Source organism: Callospermophilus lateralis, chromosome 11 (genome assembly GCF_048772815.1).
Source record: "Callospermophilus lateralis isolate mCalLat2 chromosome 11, mCalLat2.hap1, whole genome shotgun sequence".
In the NCBI taxonomy this organism is placed as follows: domain Eukaryota; kingdom Metazoa; phylum Chordata; class Mammalia; order Rodentia; family Sciuridae; genus Callospermophilus; species Callospermophilus lateralis.
In genome coordinates, this window is record NC_135315.1 from 69,309,148 (window position 1) to 69,332,920 (window position 23,773).

The window sequence follows — 23,773 nt, forward strand, 5'->3', positions numbered from 1 at the left end:
TAGTCCAAAACTGTGTATTTACGGGTTATCTACGATGACTATCGAGTAGCTAACAATTTCACTTTATGCTTTTGTTCTGGTTGGTTTTTTTGCGTGAAGCACCAGTTTTCTAAAACCAGAGTTTCTCACTCCAGAGCTATGCCTCTGATTTCATTCTCGGAAAGTGACAATACACCCTGAGCCATGTCTGCAGGAAAGGTCTTTAAATAGTATGCATTCTCTGAATTACTGAGTTTTTTTTCTTTTGCAGATTAATGGGTGGACACTAAAGCAATAAAAAGATTCTTTATCACTTTTCTAAAGATAAATGTGTCACTGGTGACAACTAATCAAATCCTGACAGCCCAGTGTCAGCCACCACCTCTCTGGGCAGGCAAATCTACACTGTCAACAGGAGATTCCGGATGACAGAGTTGGACTCTGTCACCAAGCGCCAGTCTAACTGGTGTGTCCAACGCTCTGTAGATGGCTCCGCCCAGCTGCCTGACCATCCAGACCATCCCAGCCATGTCCACTACCCTTTCTCTGCTTCCTGTTCTACTTAAAATCCACGCGGGTTCCTTACCTAGAAATGCACCAAGACCCTCAGCTTTGAGAACAGTTCTTAGAGGCTTGAAAGCCAGTACTCCAATTCCGTGGGCATGTAAGATCAGCTTCTGGAATGCTGCAGAGTCCCGTCCTCTGCTGGCTCCCTCTAGCTGTCATGGTCCACCTCTATATCCTTGGATTCCTCTTGTGCATGGGGGCATGGAATAGAGGGGCCTTCACGGTGACACCCAACAACACAGTCCACTTGGTACCTACCCTACTGCTCAACCCCATACAGAGCAGTAGTCTTTCATTAGACACCATCAGCAGCAGCATGTTCTTGTCAGGGAACCCACAGGACAGACCCTGGGGCAGTCTGTCAGCACCGGGCCTACAGCTGTTGAAAGGCCATTCTCCCCAGCCATGTCTTCCCGACCATGCGGGTGGGGGTTGAAAATAAAGCAGAAGCAAACCCAGAGGAAGACACTGCCCCTCTGGAGATGGGATTTTTCACGTTGTTTTGGACTAGTTAAATATAAACCTACAAGGCTCAGACCAAACCCAACATTTAACAAAAAGATGCTTTCAGACAGAAAAGTTAATGGAGAAATGTTCTCTAACAATGACTGACAAAAATCGTAGCTTCACTGTTGCTAGACCCCGAAGCCACAGGCAGGCAGTTCCCAGGGTGAGAACACTCAGCCTCCAATATGCTGAAGGCCCAGAGAGAAACCAGCCAACCAGCCCCACAAAGAAAAAGTGCACTTCTGCACAGATACCTGTGATTTTCCACTTTGGGAAAAAAAATTGTGCTTATGTGTGCCCCCAAATATATTTTAAATGGCTAATTTTAAAAGGTCAGTATTGTACTGTATGATTTTTAAATTATTGGATACTTCAAACTATTGAACCATTAACAGTATTCTCGGACTTATAAACTTCTGCAGATTTCAAATTAAGTGACAATAACTACTGGAAATTTCATTTTAAGTCCATGAAATCTTATTTTTAAAAGTATGTATATATATATATATATATATATATATATATATATATATATATATATATATATCAAAGCAAAATAAAAAAATAAAACAAAAATTTAAACAGCCTAACCCAGTTTGTAAATTAAGCTAATCAATCAAACAGTTGTGTCCAATTTTCCAAAATCTTACCCTGCAATTTACCAAATAGAGTTGCTCTACTTTTAAATCAACTCAGGGGTAAATATACCCCTATTCCACACATCTGGTATTTTCCCACAGCCCCCTCCCCTTTCCCTCTACAATCAGCACCACTTTCTCCTTCCAGAATGGTATAGTAGGAAAAATGGTTGGTTGGTTTGTACAGTGGATTAAACCCAGAGCTTCTCATGGAAGACAAGGGTTCTACTACTGAGCTTTAGCCCCAGACCTTTTTTATTTCATTTTGAGACAGGGTCTTGCTAAGTTCCTCAGGCTGGCCTCAAACTGTGATCCTCCTGCCTCAGCTTCCAAAGTACCTGGGATGACAGGCGTGAACCACAGCTTGGCTTTAGTATCAGAGCTGGGTCTGAACACTAGCTCCAAAACTTACTGGCCATCACACACTAGCCTGACAGGTTTGTTTTTTCCCCGGTTCTCAGGTTCCTCAGGTCAAAAGGGACTAATAATATCTATTCAACAGAGTTGTGGAGGAAGTGGGTTTAAGTGAGATGATATATTTAAAATTCCTAGAGTACACTCTGGGCTGTCTCAGCAATCTTGCTCAGCATGCTTACAGTTTACAAAACCACTTCACATATGCAGCTCTTGTTCCGTTTCATCGCACCACTGTGAACTACTGCAGAAATGTGACCTCACTCTTTTTAACTGATAGGTGCCCGAGGACTCAGGGGTGAGGGGGACAGTTTTTCTAAAGCCCACTGACAAGTGCACAGGAAACCCCAGCCCTTTGGGCACAAGGCTCCTTCCACTTCATGCAACAGCAAATTCAAGAGCAAACGTCTACTTCCTAGCTAAGTGCAGCAGAGGATGACTCCCTTCGATTAATTCCCCTATCTTTCTCCTCTATCTGCTTTTCAGTGGCATAGTACAAACGTGCTGTCTGGCACAGCATTACGCATGGGAAAATCAGAATCAACCCGAGGTTGACTCCTAGCCACAGAGACAAGGCATGAGGCCACAAGGGTGTGCTTGCCCATGCTCCGTGTGTCCATCCCCCAAAGAAACCAAGTCATGGTTTCCCTGCCTAGATTTGCTGCAGACAGACTGAATTCTTAAAAAGAATTATTTTTTGAGCATTTGAATGTCACTGATACAATTTTTTGCTTCCACAAAGAAGCAGAGCTATGGTGGATGCTTGGCAAACACAGGGCCAGCTACTAAGACTGTCCGGCACTGCATGACACCCCATTACAGAGCCAGGAGAATGGGCAGCCAACGTCTTCGCGTCCCTCCCCATCTTCCACAGCCACACTTTGTACTGGTTGCTGTTCCTTCAAGTTGCATGGCTCAAGGAGGTCTCCCAGGCACTTAGGAAGAAAGGTACGAGGCTAGGCAGGAAGGGCCAGGCCTCCAGACACATCCCCCTCATGCCCAGAAGGACCTAGGCCTTCGTTTCTAATATTCACCTAAAAATAATGCTTGGAATCTGGTTTCAAGAGAAAAGAAGCTTGGGGAAGAAAAATCATAAGCATGTAAAATATGTTAATATTCTGTCAACCTTAATAAGGCATGAGTACTTCCAAGGGCTATTTCCATAAGTGAGCAAGATGCAAACTGCATGAGCCTTTAATTAGAGTTTTAGGTGACTTCTTTTCCCCCCTGGATTTAAGCAATGTAATAGTCAAATCTGTTACATTATTTTAGCATCCTCACTGACAGGGTCTCAAAATGTTGATAATCGCTTAAAAAAGCAATGTCGGCCATAGAAATATATATTTGAGACTTCTGATCTCTAACATCTAACACTAACTACATAATAGAAATGAAGTAATAAAATTTAAACTAAGACTACCATTATTCTCAATAAGTAGTTTTGCAATTTTGACCGAATTTCTGAAAAATACAAAGTAACTAAAACCCTGTTTCCCTGGAGGTGAGCATCAACACTGGGCCTAGGAAAGGTGTGCACCTACAGTCATTCAAGCAAAACCAAAAGAAAAGGCAAAGCAACCAAGACAGAGTGGAAAGGGATCTTTGTTAAAGCCTCAGCCTTATATCTAAGTGACCTAAACTCCTCCTTGGGTTACTGGTTTGATAGTCTTTCCAACTCAGCACTCCCATATTAAAGCTTCCTATTCAAGTCCTCCATGGTCAAGTGAGAGGAGAGCAGAGAAGCTCAGCTCCCTCCTGATGTCTAGAAGCACCAAGCCATGGTGGCCAGGCTGGTCTCCTCTCTGATGACCCTTGATCTTGCAATTGAGTGAACCATGAAGGTAAGGGTTTCTAGAATATTCCAAAGCTAGATGAGGCAAGAGATGCAGAAAGATGCAGGACTCCTCAAATCATCCCACATTAGTAGTTTCTAAGCCTCTAGCTATGAAATTCCCAGTCATGCCAATGCCAGACCAGAACCATCTAAGCAGTTACACATCCCAGAGCTTCCTCATCTGACAGCTGTTTTCCGAGAACACCAGAGAACTTAGGTGGCAGCGAAGAAACAGAGAACTCAACAACTCAGCGGGCAGCGAGTCCTGCAGGAAGAGAGATGCACGGGTCGCTGAAGAAGCAACAGAGGAGGTGGTGACAACAAAGGAAAGGATGAAGCGGAGCACTTTAGCCACCTACCTCCAGCGTTTTCTTTCTCCCGTTTCAGTGACACACAGAGTTTTTTGCTGCCCTGGTCTCTGTGGTTATCAAGAGCAGCAGGACTCTGACACACCAGCAGTCTTCACCTCAGCCATGGGAGGTGGAGAAAAGACCACAGTGTGCTCCTGCAGGGAGCGATCCCATCCCAGGCAGGGTGTTTCCGCGACCTCTCCTCCCTCAACTCCTATCTCCAAACACAGTGCCACAGGAGTCGACTCACAGCTGAGACTCTAGAGGAAATTGCCAAATGACTCAGAACAATTGCTCAGAACTTACTTTTTTACAAAAGTGAAAGCAGCTATATTGCGGGGCTGGGACCTTATTAAAAGGTGGGAATCTGCCCTGAGTCACCAGAGGCACAAAAGCAGCCGGGGGACACAAACAGCCTCACTCAGTCGGCACCCTCCAGGTGTCCCCGGCCAGCTACATGAACAAGCCTGGTCCAGGGTGCCTAAGGGTGCTCTACCCAGGCAGGCCGTGGCTGAGGAGTTTAATGAACACATAATGCGATCCCACCCCTCCCTCTCTTGGACAATACTGAAGATGAGGTAAGATACCAGGTACCCAAATAGTAGCAAGCCAAAATTAGATCCTAACTATCATTGTAACTCTTATTCCTCAAAAGAAAAGGAGCCACAGAGACTGACTGGGCTCAGTGGCTGCGGAGCTTCTCTTGATGCCCTTGGATGAGACCTGGGAGCCAGTACTGCCTAAGCACCCCCGAAGATGGGTGTATGCACAAACCACCCTCTTCTAGCCCATCAGACCACCAGACGGCTGTTTATTTTACCAAAGAGGTCTATAAATTTTAGGTTTGGGATCAGCATGTATAATCTTGCTTCCCTTTTCCTCCTAAAATCATTTTTTTTTTTTACCAATTACAGAAAACAAAATCTTTTTAAATGCAAAAGCAATGTCACATAATGTTGCATTAGTGTCAACAATCTGGAGATGTCCAATCACCACCACGGATGTAATCGTTTCTGGTCTCAGATCATTTATTTGCCATCTAGGGGTTGTTTTATGTTTAACACCCCTCAATGTCTCAGCATATTAAAAAAATAAAAGCCTTAATAGTTAAACCCACCCAACCAATTAGACTTGAAAAACCAAAATTCAAGATGCAACTGGGTTAAACAAACACAGTGCTTCTCATTGTAGGTACTTGATCATCGATTCTGTAATGTTGATAATACTAAGTCAAGACCAAGGTTGAATGATTCAGACACTTACTCAGAATTATGAACCCAGAGCTCATAGATTTCTAAATGGGAAGTCCATGGATAAATGTCATGAGATTGGTGACCTCCATGGAATTGCATGCAACTTTTTTTTAACATGAATAAGTGCAATTTTTTGGAGATTCATAGCTTTCATGAATTCATAGCTTTCATTTATAGCTTTTAAATAATTCTCAATTGGTCTGCTCCAAATAATTTCCTAAACAAGATAAAATGCAAACAGCAGAGAGATAAGTATCTTGACCTTTTACCATTACCTTAAAAACCCTGCACCAGCCAGGCACATGGCACAGCCTTCACCATTTACTGATCTTTAACATCTGTGACAGCTCCAGAGGCTGAGGCAGGAGGATCTTGAGTTCAAAGTCAGACTCAGCAAATTAGTGAGGCCCTAAGTAACTCAGTGAGACCTTGTCTCAAAAACAAAATACAGAGAAGGGCTGGAGATGGTTAAGCACCCTTGAGTTCAATCCCCAGTACCAAAAAAAAAAAAAAAAAAAACAACTCTGCACAAACCTCAGGGGTTTCAACTTTGGTGAACTGCATGAAGAACAATAGATGATCAGTGCTATTTTAATAGGGTAAGTTTTTTTTTCTTTCTTCTAAGCAGCTTTCCTTCTTTTTGAGGACAAAAAGTAACATTAAGGGGTTGGGACTGTGTCTCAGTGATAGAGCGCTTGCCTTGCATGTGTAAGGCACTGGGTTCGATGCTAAGCACCACATAAAATTAAATAAAATAAAGGTATTGTGTCCATCTACAACTATAAAAATACTAAAAAGAAAAACAAGGGGCTGGGGTTGTGGCTCAGTGGTACAGCGCTCGCCCAGCATGCCTGAGGCACTGGGCTCGGGTTCGACTCTCAGCACCTAATAAATAAAGATATTGTGTCCACCTAAAACTAAAAAATAAAAATTAAAAAAAAAAACTAACACCAAGGAAAACACTGCATTAGATCAGGTGTCTGGGCAGAAGACAGACAGGAAGAGGCATCAGAGCAAGGCAGAGGAGCTGACCCACTAGAGGTGTGATGGTTTATCCAAGGACCACAAAGTGATTATCAGTGTAAGACTTAGGGCCAAAACCCATGTGATCTCCCTGCGTCCACCCTCTGTCCAGATGGCTTCCCCTAAGAATATATGGGAACATGCAAATGGAATTTACACTGAGATTGGGATTTGGCTGAAAAATTCAAACTTTGGCACAGGCCTTAGTCCCAGCAGCTTGGGAGGCTGAGAGGCAGGAGGATCACAAGTTCAAAGTAAGCCTCAGCAACTGAGCAAGGCCCTAAGCAACTTAGTGAGACCTTGTCTCAAAATAAAAAGTGAAAAGTGCTGGGGATGTGGTTCGGTGGCTAAGTGCCTCTGGGTTCAACCCCTGGTAGGAAAAAAATAAGTAAATCAAACTCCCTGCTTTCTTTTCTCCCCAAAAGCAAAATTATACTGAAGTTTCCATAACTGCCTGTCTGTGACCCAGGAAGTCTAGAAAGAAAGAAATTATAAATACAGGGCGAGGGCATGAACGCTGAAGGGTGAAGGAGAGGAATGACACAGGGAATGTGCATGCAACCCCTTCTTGACGCTCATGCAGATGTGCCACCATGAAAGGGGAATGTCACAGAGCCCAGTCTGGAGGCCCCACTCCCCCTGGGTACAGGGAGCTGGCTGGCTACTCTTTGAACTGAACCTTTGACAGGCTTAGAAAGGACGAATGCGTCCCTCTCGGTCTCAGATAGGATGGGAGCGAAACTGCTGTCCTTGCTACTCCCCAGGAAAGAGCAAGGAGGACCCTGCCTCAGAAATCAATGTGGCACGTGAGTCATTAGGTGAGACTGCCCTGTCCATAAATTATGCTTCTCTGCTGGGTAAGGGTCAAAGCTTGTGTCCTCTCTGGGGAGTCTCCAGGCACTTTCCTGTTAGTCATCCTTCCAGCACTGGGAGGAGAGGGCGTAATTATCCCTTCAGCCTTGGGCTGGCTTGACAGCGACTTAATTCCAGAGCCAGGGCTCCCCCTGACAAGCCCTGATGCTCCAGCCCACCCCTCGGTGACTCACACCGGCTCCCTAGGCCGGCTCTTTGCAACTTCCCCTTGTTTTCTCCTCCTTCACTCTGTGATCTGAAGATGATCCTCAGGAACAACTGATTCTCCCCCCACCCCACCCCCCAGAAAAACAGGATGAAAGGGAAAGTTTGGAGAAGACTAAGAAAGCAGGGGCTGGAGCAAGACAGGGAGGACACTGGAGGACATGAACAAAGGAGGGGAGACGGTGGAGGAAACGCAAAGCACCCCCTCTGGGCCTGGGATGGGAAGGGGAAGGCAGGGATGCAGGACCTCGGGGTCCTTCCAAATTCACCGCATCAGGGCCTCACCCCGCGCTCCGATGAGAGGTCTGAAAAGCCGGGACGGGTACAGGAGCACCAGGTCCCCCAGAGTCAGTGCTCTGGGCTTCCTGCCAGCCCCCCAAGCTCCAGAGTCCCTGCCTTTCAGATGCTCTGCTTCCCAACACCACATGCTCCACATTAAATACAGAAAGGACACACCTTTCCACAGTGACTTGCAAACTCACAGCCCCGGAGGCCACCCAACCCTAGCCCAGGTCTCGACTTTGAGAAGCCACCTGAGTGTCTGAGTTTTAAGACTGTGAGCAGTCATCAGGCAACATCCAGGGGGTGGCAATGCCCAAGTGTCTGGCACCTGCTGGCCCTTTCTTTAGTTTGCTTCTGTCCACACACTTGGCAAAGGGAATCAGCGCCATTGCAGGGCAGGGGCAGCTACATAACTAGCAAGAAAAGTCAGAGCAAGACTTCTTCCCCCTGCCTTCCCATCAAATCCCTCCTTCTCCAGGATGAGCTCGCTGCTCCCCAAATGCTTTCCAAGCAGCCACCTGCACAGGATGTCCTTCCGGAATCCTTCCAACTTCACCACGTCGGGTGCATTCACCCTGCTCTCCAGCGAGAGGCCTCAGGAGATGGAGGGGGTAAAAGAGCACCGGGCCCCCCAGAGAGCCAGCAAGAAAAGTCAGGAGCTGCTGGTTCAAGCACTGCTGGTCCTCAGGCCTCCGGACACTTCCAGCTCCCTGTTCACTCACTCCCAGGCCCTCCCCAGCTCCCTGCCCTGGAATTTGGGGTAATTTTCTTTCTTTCTTTTTTTTTTTGCATTTTGATAGATGAGTGATATCTGCAACCCTGGTGCATATTGTGTGTGTGTGATCCTTGATAGAAAGCAGGACGGGACTCCTGGTTTCCTCCGCACGCCAACCCGTCCTGCCACACCCAGCACAGGGGTAGCATCTGCCTGGCACATCAAGGTCAGACCCAGAAGAATAGGACATGAATGTCCTGTGTAGGAAGGTGAGAAAACAAATCCAACTAACTACAGTGAGATTAAATGCCCTTCAGAGTCCAATGAAAACCCGGCACAGACTCTTCAAGCAGGTCCACAAGTCTGCCACCAGGTCCTTCCAAAAGGAAGTATGGCAGACGGGTGCACCAGGCACAGAACTCAGCCCAACATTGCTCCTGTGTCCTCCCAGCCCTCCTCCACAAGGGGAGGAGTGTGCAGGACCCCAGGGGCCAGCAGCACCCCCAGGCTTCCTGAGCATCTCAGTAGTCATGGAGGAGGCAGAACTCACACACAGAGCTGTTACTCAATCATGTTCAACAACCCTTCAGAAAAGCTCTCAGTGCATGCCACCATACCGGAGGAAAATTCACTAAAAAGCCAGCAGGCCTTATCCTCCAACAGATGACAAAGAGCCAAAGACCCCAATCCTAAGGCCCTGGCTTCCAAGTCTTTCCATTTCATGAAGCAGTTCAGGAGGATTTGACCACTTACACTACACCAAGAAGGCCGGGTGGCAGCTAAGACACTTAAGTCATGTAGTCGGATTCATTTCAGTGACATCCTGTTAGCATGCTTATCTGACACTGAATCTCCCAGGTGAAGAGGCCGCCGGTTGAATGGAGGGGGAAGGCACTCAAAAAACGGGCACACGGAGATGTTCAGGAGGCGGTAACTTACAACTTCGTCACCTAAAAGCCGGGTGACTTGCCCGGTCACACAGTGGTAAATCCAGGCAGACAAATTCAGGTTTCCAACCAGAATCAGGACCTCCCCAAAACACTACTGCCTGCAAAGAAAGACTGCCTGGGATGACGTCATCAAGCAAGATGACATGCTACCAGAGGGCATCACACCCCAAGTCATCTTTCAGGAGCAAAGCGTTTGCTCAGAGAATGTTCTCCCCATCCATTCAGATAGGAATTAGATCCGATAACTGGCATCAGAAATAGATATGAATAGTTTTAAGAAAACTATTAGTTTTAAGAAATCAATGGACAGTCATGTAGAAAGACTACCATTTATAAATAAATTATGTTTTTAGTTTGCCTTTTTAATAAGAAACATCTTACACCCCAGAAAACCATGAAATAATGCAGGAAACTCAAAGAAAGGTACATACATGGAAGTGCTGGAAAACTAACCATGTAGTCCAATAATCTTTTCCTATTCTTTTAGCTTCCTGTATATGCAAGCCCTTCCAAGTAATTCGTGTAAAAGCCTGAAAAGGTTGGGCTAAGTGGGTGGGCAGGAGTTAAATATTAAATGCAAGTTATGTTCACACTGTGTACAAAAAACCTGACCATTAGTGTGCATTCTTTTCTTCTACCTTGAAAAAATAAACAGGACAAAATATAACTTAAACATGATTAACTTGCAAAGAGCACAACACACGGTTGTCATGCTGTATATCTCCAGATTCTCAATGCTCTGTTCTATCAACACAACGCCTACAAACTGCAAAAATAATCACTGCCAAAGCTACACGAGGTGATTACATAAAATTCTTCTAAAAAGCTGCAAAATTATTTAATCGGGAAGAACTAAATGAAAAATTCTGCTTACCTTGTAGAAAACGGGCTTCATCTTTGTGGATTTTCTTTCACAGCATTAAGCCCAGTGCAAGTGTGGGCTATGCTCCCAGATTTTACAAGCAGAAAATTATTTGCTATAAGTGAATTCTTCCTTTCTTTCTTTTCAAACACATTATACAGAGTAAATATGTTCCTAGTCTTTTCTGATAATCTGTCTCTGACAAAACAATTTCTGAGATCAACTTCAAAGACCTAAGAATGAGAAGGGGAAAAGTTGACCATGCCACAGAACTAGTGTACAAAGAAAGTTCTCGTACCCTCAGCCATCAAGAGAGCTCAGAGATTACTGCCGGAATACCTTGTGGAAGGAAAACAGTATCTTCTCATCTGCATAATAGCCTGAGACATTTTTCGAGTAAAATCAACTTTCAACGAAGAAAATCATTTAAGCATGCCCACATTTGGATCAGAATCTACACCCAAGAAAATCCACACCCTCCTTTACTTACATGCTGCACATAAAAGAGAGAAGTTCAAAGGAAACTGCCCCCTCTGAGAGAAAAGATCACATCCAACTCGGCTGCAGGGAGACGCGTAAGGCACGTCCTCTCCCGCTCTCATCCCCAGGCGATGAAATGAAAAAAATCCCAAACTGTTCCTCCCAGTCACATCCACGAGGACATCCTAGCACCACCGCCCTCTTCCTCCAAAGCAGCCAAAGCAGTGACTGGGGAAGGCTCACCCTCTTCCTCTAGATGCCCACCCCACTCTGTGAGCCTGCCTGCCTGGAGAGGCACCAGCTTATGGCAGACGTGGAGACGGCAGAACCACCAAGTGCTACGTCTTCAGAGCCAGTGCCAAGTCCATGGGGGGACCGCTTCACACACCTTGAATTCCCACGACAAACCCAAAACTCTCTGAACCCCCTCGCCTGAAGATAAGTTGTTTATTCCTTTCAAACTCCCAACTATTACAATAGCACATGCTAATTGCTAACAATACTGGGGGGGGATCCCCCACCCAGGAGAGGCTGACAGGGTCACACAAAGAGCGGTGACAGTAATAGGCACCCTCAAGGAGAGAGAAGGCAATCAATTATGAACCATTTGCAGAAATTGCCGGGCTGTCAAAAGCCCCGGTTACAGCTGTGCTTCATCAAGCCAGGCTTCATTTGATTTTCAATGGAAATTATTCCTTATTATCGAGTCTAGAATACTTGTTAGTAAAATATCCCAAATAGCCCAGGTTCAACCAGAGTCTAATCTGAAAAGAAGTTAATGACCCTGAGAAGAACCAGGAGCAGGGGCAGCACTTCTCCTTAAGAGCGACCCTGTCCTGCGGGCACCTTACAGAGGACAGTGCCTGGGGGCATCCTGAGGATCTGCTCCCCGACATTGGGCATCAAGACATTCCCAGCCACCATTTTAAACAGAAGACGACTGCTTTCAGACACAACAGTGTTCCTAGGAGGTTAGAAAGGTGTAGAAGAACATATTTTATCATTAAACTTGAAACATACTTTTCATTTATATCCATCTCAATTATCATTATTGGTGCCATTTGATTCTTTTCCCCCCAAGACACAAGGAATACATCAACCACTCAGCATTTCCCTAAGTATGTTAATATTTGAAAATTCAGGAAGGTGATTACCATACACTTGAGAGGAATTTTGCAGCAAATGATTAACCTATTCACACAGGCTGAGTGTCCCCAATCCAAAAATCTAACATCAAAAATGCTACAAAATCCAAAACATTTTGTGCATCTGACATGATACCCTGAGTGGAAAATCACACAAATAACCTCATGTGGGGGGTACAGTCAAAACATAAGCACCCTAAAAACACGGCATAAAATCACCTCCAGCAACTATGTATAAGGTGCATATGAAACAGAAGAATTTCACGTTTAGAACTGGGTCCCAGCCCCAAGATGCCTCAAACATATAGTGCAAATATTTAAAATTTGAAAAAAGTCTGAAATCCAAATTCTTTTGGTGTCTGGAATTCTGGACAGGGGATAGTTAACTGGTATTCTCCTTCAATAGGTTCTCTCTCCTGTGTTCTTTGGTAGGTATAAAGGTATGCATGAATGAATGTATTTGCACTCTCCCTTCACCGTGAGTAACAATGGAGATGAGAGCTCAGATCACCCCAATTCCAACCTGACCACAGCTTTCACTGCTCTTCTAAATTCCTAACTGATGCTCCCAGGTTGACTTTATAACTGCTATATCTTCCGCAGCCACTGTCATTGAATAGTTGGAAATAGCCTTAACATGCTAACTTTCCACATATCTGTTTTATTGAATCTTAAAATACAACAAATTTGGGGTGGGGAATTAATTTCCTTCTTAAGAACTTCAGTGTGTAACTCAAGCAGATTATCACAGGGAGAAAATCATTATCCTTGATGGCGCTAAGTGATTTCCCCCAGCTGCCATGCTGTGCCCGTGCCTCCTGGGCATACTTGCTTTAAATAGAGCACCTCACTTCATGAGTGTTTCAGGAATGTTTGCTTTCTTAAAAAGAATAATAATAAGGCAAAGAAACTTATCTATTTCATGCTCTACGAGTAACGGCTTCATAAAAAAATATTGATGAATATTTGCTATAATATTGGTTTCTAAAAGCAAATAACCCACCAGAGATAGAACAGGAATAATACTAAAAATGCTGATGCACTTCAGTTTAGGAGAAGAAATTGCATCCTGGGGCCTTGAGCAGACCCTGAGGAATTGGCAGGGAAGGGTAGAGAGCTATGGCAGGAGGCAGGCAGGGAATGGAGGAAAGGGGAAGGGAAGAGAGGAGATGGGAGGCTGGACACCAGGGAGTGACCACTCTGAAGGTGTGGGCTCTCACCTGATGTGACCTTCGTAGTGGACATCATTATCCACAAAGGGCGTGCCACATGGCTCAACCATGTGGAGTCTGCCACCGAGGGGCTGACTCCTGGAGCTGGTTTAAATCCGAATGGCATGCAGTCCCACTTTAGCTTTTGTTTAAATTCCTGCTGTTATGGTTTAGATGTTGATGCAGGAATGTTCAGAGGTGAGGCGGTTCACCCTAGTTTGAGTGGACTGACTGGAGGTAACTGCAGGCAGGTGGGGCGTGGCTGGAGGAGGTGGGTCACTGGGGGACGTGGGATGGAAGGTTCACCTTCCCTGTGGCCAGCCCCCTTTCCCTCCCTCTCTCTGCTTCCTGGCCACCATGAATGGTGTGGCGGGTCTCCTTCCCCACAATGTTCTGCCTCACCTTGGTCTACACAACTGAATCTGTGAGCCAAAATAAACTTTTCCTCCTCCTACATTGTTCTGGTCAGGTATTTTGGTCAGTGATGCAAAGCCGACTAGCATACCTATTGCTGCTCATATTTCCTCCATTCATATTTCGTATTTAAGAGAAAAACAACTAATACAAAACAGTTATGATTTCAAAATCGAGACTGGATTTTAAGATACATCATGTCAGACCCCTTTTGAAAGTAGCCAACTACAAACAGTTAAACCTGCAGGAAAAGAAGGGACTGTAACAAGAGCCACTGGGGATGTTGAATAAACTGGACCCCTGGTAAGTGGCTGGTGGGGTGTAAGAGGGGGCAGTGCTGTGGGGACCTGTGGGGCTATTCCTCAGAGCTCAGCAGAAAGGCCTCCAGTCAAGCAATTCCACTTCTAGGTGTATACGTGAAATAATGGAAAACAAGCATTTCAGCAGACATTTATGCACCACCATTCGCCACAGCCTCGCTCACTGATAACCAAATGACAGCACCAACCCAAGCACCTCTCAAGAGATGAGTGGGCAAACAAAATGTGAGCTATACAGGCAGTGGGATATTATTCAGTCTTCCTAGGAATGAAAATCTGACACAGGCTAAAACGTGAGTGAACTCAGATGCAGTGAAATTAGTATCAGGAAAAAGGACAAATAACATCACATCATTCCACTAATCTATGAGGTACCTAGAATGGGCAAATGAAAGAAGGTATGACAGAGGTTACCAAGGAGGTGGGGTAAGAGAGGATGGCGAACAACTCGTTCTTGGGCAGAGTTTCTGTGTGGATTAAGAGATGGATGATGAAGATGCTGTAAAACTGAATATGCTGAAGGCCACTGAAGTGTATGCTTGAAAATGGTGACAATGACACATTTCATTTTATGTAGTTTTTAATCAAAACAATAACACGAAAGCATTCCCAAAATGGCTTACCTTTGACCCTCCCACCACGGTGGGCAGGGGGGAGATGAGGGGGGTGCGGGGGTGGGTGGAATGTAGAAAGGAACAGAAGAGTAATTTAACATGGCTTTCGGAACACCTGAGTTTAGGACTTCCTTGTCAAAATAGCTAAGCAAAACCATCATAATGTAGGAATGGTACCGTTCGCTGCTCCCTTTAATAACATGCCAAAGTTCTGTTTAAAGATAATGGCTCCCATTTGTACTTAACACTTAAAAAAATAAAAAGATAATATATTCTTTAAGGGGAAAAAAAAAGTTTGTACCAGGGACAGGATGAGTCTTCTTCCCCTTTTCCCATCTCAGGTGGAGGTGGGCGTTCACCCTGGCCTGCCTGGCTTGTGATTGGGGCAGCTTACCCTGAACGTCTGCTCCATCTTCTCCCTGTGGGACGCCTGGTCCAGGGTGCCATCTGTCTGACTCCTCTTCAGACCTGTGGTGATGTCAGGAACATTGCTGAAATCTGCAGGGGAAAGTGACAAAGACATATATGACTTTGGCCACCTGCAGCCAGACAGAGTAGACTGGCTCAGAGAAAGAACACTGCCCGCATCCTAGAGGGACGCTGGCAGCAGTCCTTCACAACCCTGAGGTCTGAGCCCGCACACAGCTGGCCCTCTGGAACACAGCTGGGCTCTGAGGAAGCAGCCTCTTCTGCTTGTTTTGGTCAAAGGTGCCCCATCAAAATAATGACTTGCAGCCCTTGTCACTCCTCCCGTTGCTGTGCAAACTGTATTTCTCCAAGCTCTGATCTTACACAGTTCATTTGGATAAAGAATCCAACAGCAGTGACCTCTGTTGATATGCCTCTATTTTTGGCTAAGAGAGGGCAAAATTACCAGAAATCTCTTAGAAAACTAATAGTGTAATATCATAGACACATGGCAATCCATTTCTTGCTCACCTGAAAGAATAATTTTTTCAGGCATCAACCATGATTTCACCCTAAATTGAAAATATTAGACCATATCCTGTTAACTTCTAGAGGAAAGGTAAAGGGATAATTAGCAGTAGGTAGAGCACACGGCTTCCCAGGCTACAGCCACACACACCCACCTCTCCTCTGTTCTCCAGTTAACGAATTCAAGAGAGATGGAAAGACCTGCCTCTAGCTAAACACAGCAGAGGCTTTCCTTCCAGAGCTGGCGTTTGACAGGAGATGCCATCACCTAGGGAAAACCGGAAGGCTTCTGATTCCAGGCAGCTAAGCAGGAAGCCACTCTGTCCCAGTTGCTGGAGCCCAAAAGACATGGGCAAACTTGCAGAGAAACTGTCCAGCATGCCTGAGGCAGGCAGTGTGGTCTCTGGAAGACCTTAAGAAGGCCCGAGAGCCCTAGGAGGTGGACAACAGATGGGTAGGGATGATACCACCCTATCCGCACTGACATTACCGATCACTCTACAGGCACTTACTTATAAGATGGAGTGGGCGTGTCCAGAACGCATCTTAATGAGCTACACAGTTCGGCAGCTCTAATTTCTTCTTCCCTTTGCCTCTTCCAATACCCTGATCCCACCCATAAAAAGACCAGATAATCCAAGTCACACTTGAGTGATGTTAGGGAAGAGCTAAGTTAGTCTGGATAAGGCAGAGCTGATCACAAAGGCTGAGCGGTCCTGGCCTCGATGCCACACTGCAGAGGCAAGCAGACTGAAGCGGGTAACCAAGGCCCTCCAAAGTGACCAGCCAGCGCACCTCTACTGCAGTCACCATGCTCTCCTGGGAGACCAACTAGACCCTTCCCAGGAGGAAAACAGCCCTCCTTCCCGTGGGTTCAGCACAGATGCATCTTTCTGTCCATCCATCCACTCAAGCCACACTTCTTGAGCACTACCTGTTTTTCCAGGCACTGTGGCAGGCACAGTGATACAAAAGTCAGACAGACAGTCCCCAAGTCTGCTTCTGGGAGAGGTGGCTGGCGGGGGCAGGGGGGAGGGGCATGAGCATGACAGAGCCTCACAGATGACATGAGCAGTCTGAACAGGGACGAGCGGGGATGCTGGGCAAGAGAGTCCTCCTCCCTGGGCCTCAGAAGAGGTCACCAAAAGGGGACTCCTGAACGAGATCTTTGAATCTGAAATGAAAATTTAAAATGAGATCTTTAAACCTTGTCACCTTCCCCTTTAAGATCTGTCTTAGAGGGGAAGATGACAAGGTGAGCAGTGAGGACAGGGGCTCCAGGAGTGGACACAGCTGGGTGAAGATGGACAGCAGAGAGCAGGCAGGACCAGGAGCTTGAGTGTGGCTGCAGCAGAGATTGGGGCAGGGAGGGGAGGCAACCTGGGACGGCAAGACCTTGCAGACGGACAGATCGGAAAGTCCCAGAAATGCTGCAGGTACATGGGACAGGATCCAAGTGGACACAGCCTAGAGGAATAGCAAGAAAGTACGTGGAGGCAGAGAGTTTGAGGAGGAGGATGCCATGGGTCTCCTCTCTGTCACCTATTAAGTGACACAGAAAAGAGAGGTACTGAGGGAGATGCCTGGAGAGAACCTGGAAACACTACGGCAAAGGGGCAGGGCCCCTGAAGGAGCTACCTGTCTTCACAGGGAATCTGAGGAAAGCAGGAGACTGTCACGCCAGCCGGTGCAGAAGCACATCACCTAGGTTATGGAACCTGACCTGCAATATGGCTGTCTTTACCTTATAAACAAGGAGCTTGGCATTTCCAAAGAGCTCACCAAGCCCAGGAACCATGGCACAGTCCACACACGCATTCGTTCCTGATGGAGATTGCTGTGACACCCACTGTGTCACCAGCAGGCTCCAAAGGCTGGAGGTACTGAGGGGAGAGAGACCTTGAGTCCCATGAAGAGTCAGGCATGGCGAGGGCATACGGAGCTTGGGAGCCTGCAGTGCCAGATGGACGCTAGTGAAAATAGCACGGGAGATGTCACAGCAGGTGCCAGGCAAATTCTAAGTCATTCATCGAGTTTATGCACAAAACTTTGAAACTAAAATGTAGGAAACTCCCTGAGCCACTGTTTCTTACAGAGAGAGTCTCATTCAGGTTCTGAAACCGCATGCTTCAAGCAAGCAGGAGAAAAGGTGGGGCATTTACTTGGGAACAGATTTGAGACGCTTCCTGTCAGAACCCAGCACACCCAGGACAAAGGCTGAGCTACAACCCACGAGACTCCCCTAACATCTCCATTGCCCTCAGCTCCAGGGAGCTTTGCTGGGCTCCTCTGAGGCATGAGCCTGGGCAGGATGGCCTCGGGAACCAACTCCTGGGACCCAAGAGGCAGCTCCGGACAATTTCTGAGATCTCCAAGACAGAAAATTTCAGAACAGTCCACCACCCAGATTTCACAGAGGCATAGGCAGAGGCCCTGTGGTGACCAGCAATGTGCCAGAGCTGTCCAGGAGACTGACAAGGCACGGGGAGAGGCAAACTCCACGGTGCCCATGGCTGCCGACCCAGTTCCCAGAGTCTAAACTTCACCAGAACCTGCAAAAGGAGCAGGCCTGAGTGTTCTTTCTAGAGGAGAAATAAATAAGGAAAAAGTACATTCTGGAAGGATGGAAGATTAGCTATAAAAAGGGTGTAAGCTGGTAAGATCCGAATGCTTACTTACAAAGCTGATTTAAACAGGCATCCTGTCCTGGAGAGAGATGCCTACATAGCCCCACTTACATTCCACCCACATCCTGAGCATGGGCTGCTAACAGGAGTAAATATATCCTACAAAAAACCGGCTTCCACCTGGCAGAGCCTTCTCATCAGGATGCATACACTGTGACGTGTTCCCAGAGCTCTTCATTCCTTGGGGAAAACACGAAGCATCTGCTTCCTGCCCTCCCCACACTCAGCATCATGAAGTTCCAGTGTCCAGAAACCTCTTTCTATTTATATAAACATAAATTTATTTATATACAACTGTAAATCAATTTAAAAGAAGAGAAAACCAAATTGTAAACCCAGGAGAACTATTTCTTTCTGTTAGATACACCCTTTGTCTTTCTCATCTTATTCCTTGTGGAAATTAAGTTTGGGGTGAAGTCCTGCAATTTGGAAAACCTAACGTTTAATGTGGCCAACGAAAGCGTCTATTAGGTAGCTGACTGAGCATGGCGGCAGCGTCCTGGGTTATGGGATTAGCTCCCATGTGGACCCACCTGTTGGATTTACCGATTCCCCCACCAGAGCCTGGCACTGAGCACCCACCAGGTGCTAGATCAGGTGCCACAATGAGCCCAGGCCCACCCATCTTTCTCATTTAATTAACAATTATTTTGTAGAGATGGATGACAGGTAGGCAGGTAGGCAGGCAGGAAAAATGAGCCCTGCGCTTCCATATAGACAACCGAGGGGGAAACACGGGGCTTTAGGTATGAGACACCTCGTAATTCAGTTTCCTCTTGAACAATGCGTCAGTACCTACCCCGTAAGTGCCACTGTCAGCCAAGTAGCTGGCAACCTCAAATCCTTTACAATTAAAGGGCAAAACCTGTGTTAAACTAACATCCTGGGCACCGACTTAAAAATAGAAACATCATTAACATGTTAAAGTTAAGGTCGCCTCACCCACACAACTCGTAATCTTGAATTCAAAGTTATACAGTGACATCACTTTCAATCCAGTCTAGCAGAGGGGATGTGCAGGAGTGCAGGCTTTGCTGTCTCCCTCCCCTGCCAGATAAGAAGCATCAGTACACTCTGGGGCTGACAGGCATGGGGAAGCTCCCTGGGAAGCGTGGTGTGGGGAAGCCCGGGAGGGAATTGGTTGCAGTGGTCTCCCGGCCAACATCCCACCTGCAGCCTGGAACTGTGGGCAGCTTTCATGTTTGGGCCACCTGATTGTGGCCAGCCCAGGATCCCATCTTGCTGGCTGCCTCCTCCCTACTCAACTAGGTAGCAAGAGATTGGCATGAAAGTTCTTCCCAGCCCCTGGACACCACCAAGGGGCTGCCAGCAGACCCAGAGAGCCCAGGTGGTGTGCAGCTGTCAGGGAAGGGAGGGCTCTCTGCCACAGCAGCAGCCAGGGATGCGCCTCCCGAGGACAGGCAACTGTCTCAAGGATTCTGGTCAAAAGTCTGAGAATGCCTCCTGCATCCTTGGGGCAGCAGTTACACGAGAAATCGAGGCGACCGACTTCTGAACCAACACAAGATGAGAGAACATTTGTTTTTTTCTTCTGGGGCACAGTAAGACTTTTTGAGAAGTTAAGGTTCCTAGTTGTTATGATGCGACCGTGTCCCCCAGAACTCGTGTTGAAGAGTCGGGCAGGCTTCCCTGGGATTAGGCTGCAGGGGGACGCCAGCAGGGATGCCACAGCACAGCACTGTCCCCAGGGTCTGTGCTGGGAGATGGGGCCTAATGAGGGGCTCCGGTGACCAGATTAATGTCACTGTACAACAGGCTCTGGGGGGTGGGTCACGCCATCTCTTCCACCTCCTGCCATGTGGGAATGCAGAGCGCAGGCACCATCTGGATCAGAATCGCCAGACCCGCCAGTGCCTCAGGGTGGGTCTTCCCCCTCCAGAGCTGCAGCCAGGTAGGTCTGCTCAGAGATCACCCACCGGAGGTGTTTGTTACAGCAGCACGAACAGAATAAGACAGGAGCCGTGGTGTCAAGAGAAGCTCCGCTTCCCTTGGTGAACTGAGGATTCCTGGGACGGCGGCCCGGGCAGCAGAGGGGGAACTTTTTTTTTTTTTTCCTGGTGCTGGGAATTAAACCCAGGGCTTCATGCATGCTATGCACATGCTCTACCACGGACGCCCTGGAAGCTGTTTTTCAACTGTTTTTTTTCCATGTTTCAAGGTATATATTATAGCACACTGTTTGTCAATACTATCAGAGCCAGAGCCCCCTTTTTGATACTATATGCTTATACTACCCTGAAATAAAAATCACATTTAATATAATCTACCTCTACCTGTGTTTTTATTAAAACAAAATATACACACCCACAAAAAAATATGCTGTCCTAGCAGTAACACAGGGAGAAAAATATATGAAAAGTAATTTTTGATTTTATAAAATATGTGTTTCAATGTGCAAAGAATGGACCCAACCACTCCAGAACCCGTGTGGAAGTGGCCCACCGTGAGCACTGCAGAGAATCACAGCCACAGAGTCAAGCTCTGTCACAGATCACCCACAGCCAGCTGTCCTGGAGGTCACCATCAGGACTCAATTTTCCAAAGAGGGGAAAACTCTATGCAAAGTTCTGAACAAAACAAAGGACATGCTTCCCTTGACTTGCTGGTCTGTCCGCACTTCTAGAAAATTCAAAGCACCTTCCAGCTGTGAGGGAAGCTGGCTCTTGGCTCAGACCACTATGCACACGCATCCCCCAAACCAGACCCACACACTTCCAAGGTGTCATGTGGTTGGCAATGCCACCTTCTCTGGGACCTGCCTCTGCCTCTCCCCCTGGCCAGAGCCTCAACTTTTTCTCTGGGAGAGTCCAGTGGCATCAGAGAATGCAAAATGCACCAAAAGCTCCCAGCTGAGAGCAGCGACCCACTGAGTATTAGTCTCCTCCCTGCAAGCAAGAGAAAGAGTGCTCACTACCAGGCAGGCAACCCATCATGTTCAGTCGGACCTCTCATCTGAGGTTCAAAAACAGTATCACTGATTAAATCATCAATCCTTAGAACCCCCCTCTGATGTGAAAATCAGGATACGCTTCCATAAAGAAAGTGGAAACGACTTTTAAATAATATCAAAGAAGCTAAAAGTGAATTCTAAATGGTTTAAGTTTTCAATTACATAATCCACTGTGACATTGGTCATGCGTCAGTGACTAATACTTTATTCTACTATGTTCTCACATTTAGATAACATAGTTTGTGTGAATTCTGCTCTTAATCTATTTGATTTTTCAATTTCTCAGAATTTCCACTGGGCAATTCCATAAATGAACAGCTTGTAGAGAATCAAAGAAAGTTAGATCAGAAAACAAACCTAGACATTATTCTGATTTCTTCCTTCCTTTAAATACAAGTGCAGTTTTAAGAGAAGACAAATATCTTGCTAAATCAAAGTCCAGTTGAGGAACATCAACATTTTCTAAGTACAAATTTAAACCTCTTGTTCAGTTCTCCAAGCTTCACCCGTTGCTACAAAACTCTGCACAAATGCTCACAACATGGTTATGGTACAAAGAGCACACTGAACAGCGAGTTCCTTTGCAAAGAGGCTTAGAGCCTCCCAATTTTAAAATTTAAATGTGCAAACTCGGTACAGTAATGCTTATTTTTAACTAATACTGATTCCCCTGGATTCTATTCATGTTCTTACTTTAAAATGCAGTGGTTGGTGACACCTTTCACTAATGACATTTGCTGCACTCTGTCACACAGGCAAATCTCTCTTATCAGTTGGCAAGACACAATGAAATACATCTGTTTAAATGAAATTCTGGAAATAATAGATGAACTGTTCTGTGAGAGAAAAACCACCGATTCTGCCACAAAGTTAATCAAGTCCTAAACTGTACTGTTAACCAAAAGATGACCAGTTAAATCACATCCTCCAATATAGATAAGGTCAGATTGATTTTTATCTAGGACTCTGCATTCTTCTTCTTCTTCTTGAGGCTAGGAAACTCAAAGGAGCAGACCAAATGTCATGGTCAAGTTTGCAAAGAAGTAAATTCTATCATAGCATAAATACCATACCAGGAAAAAAAAAAGTAAATTTCAAAAATCTCTCAAGTTCACTTAACCTGAGGTCACAATCCAGTTGATGATGTTCTTGACAAAGCCAGTTCAATTTTGGTGAAAAAGGGAGGGAAATGCCAGTAGAAAATGTTTCTTAATAGCGGGCCCAATGATTGGATTCACTATCTTGTGATAAGTACCCTTAGAGTCAAAAGAGGAGCAGGAGCGTGGCAGGTGTCATCAGGGTAGGAATATGCTGCTGGTCACCCCTCTGGCTGACTGCAGCATACAGTTCCTCTGAGGACTGTGGCAGAAGACTCTGTATAACACCCACATCCTTGTTCTACAGGCAGCTCTGGTTGTGACCCAGGCAGAGTATTCAGCCCCTGCAAAAGGAGACCCTTCCACTTTCCCTCATCAGGGCCCCCAGTGAAAAATATAAAGCCCATGACAAAGGAGATCTTCAGCCAAGGTTTTGGTATCACCAGACACTGACACTCTCCAGAGTTGGGAGGGTCACCAAATGCCATGCTCATTATATTCAGGGGTGTATAATAGATAACATTGTATTTCAGACACTTAAAGAATTTTAATAAAGTGGAGTTTTGGTATAAAATTCTTATGAATAACTTACTTAGAATTCTATTCAAAGATACAAGGGAAAAAAAAAACAACAGAAAAAAGTATGCATGAGTTCCCACTTGAGAACGTTGCTATGAGAAAAGGAAAGCTGAGCCACCCTGTTTTCAGTGAGTGCTACTGGTCTACCACATGAAAGGGTGGCCAAACAGGAATGCAGTACCGACTCATGCCACAACACGGAGGGGCCCAGACAACATCACACTAAGTGAAAGAAATCCAATCTGACAGGCCACCTAGAGTACAATTCCAGGTATACAAAATGCCTAGAATCGGCCAATCCACAGAGTAGATTTGTGGTTACCAGGAGCTAGGGGGACAGATCATTCTTCCAAAGCCAGGCACAGTGGTGCACGCCTGTAATCCCAGATTCTCGGGAGGCCACAGCAGGAGGATCACAAGTTGGGTCCCAGTCTGGGCAACTTAGTGAAGCCCTGTCACAAACAGGCTGGGAATGTAGCTCGGTGGCAGAACACTTGCCTAACATGTGTGAGACTCAGTACAAATCCCACTCACACACATACACACACGCACACATGTACACACTGCACAACAATAAAGATAGTGAAAATATTACTACAAGCAACTCATCTTTCACCAATGATCACAAGGCAGGCAGTTCCTAATCGCCACCCCCAGTCCCCAGACAAGAATGGAGATGAGATGACAAGGGCCATCATGAGTTCAGTTAAATCTAAATTTGCTCTCCTAAAGGGCAAATTATTAGTGGGTTTTACTCTATGTGCATTAATAGAGAAATCTTTAAAAGGAGATTAAAAAAAAAAAAAAGACAAGGTTAAAATCCAGACATTTCCCCATGTGGAGGGAAAAGCAAGGCATTACAGGACTG

General features: G+C 46.0%; 1 protein-coding gene across 1 annotated transcript in view; it reads right to left on the reverse strand.

Moving 5' to 3' along the window:
- The window catches only part of LOC143410587 (rho guanine nucleotide exchange factor TIAM2-like), a gene marked incomplete at its 5' end in the record, with an annotated part of 81,616 nt that overhangs the window by 10,115 nt on the left and 47,728 nt on the right, over positions 1-23,773 (reverse strand). Inside the window, one exon of the mRNA XM_076871433.2 lies at positions 15,030-15,133. Coding sequence (XP_076727548.2) covers positions 15,030-15,133 — 104 coding nt within the window. The remainder of the gene's footprint in view (positions 1-15,029; positions 15,134-23,773) is intronic.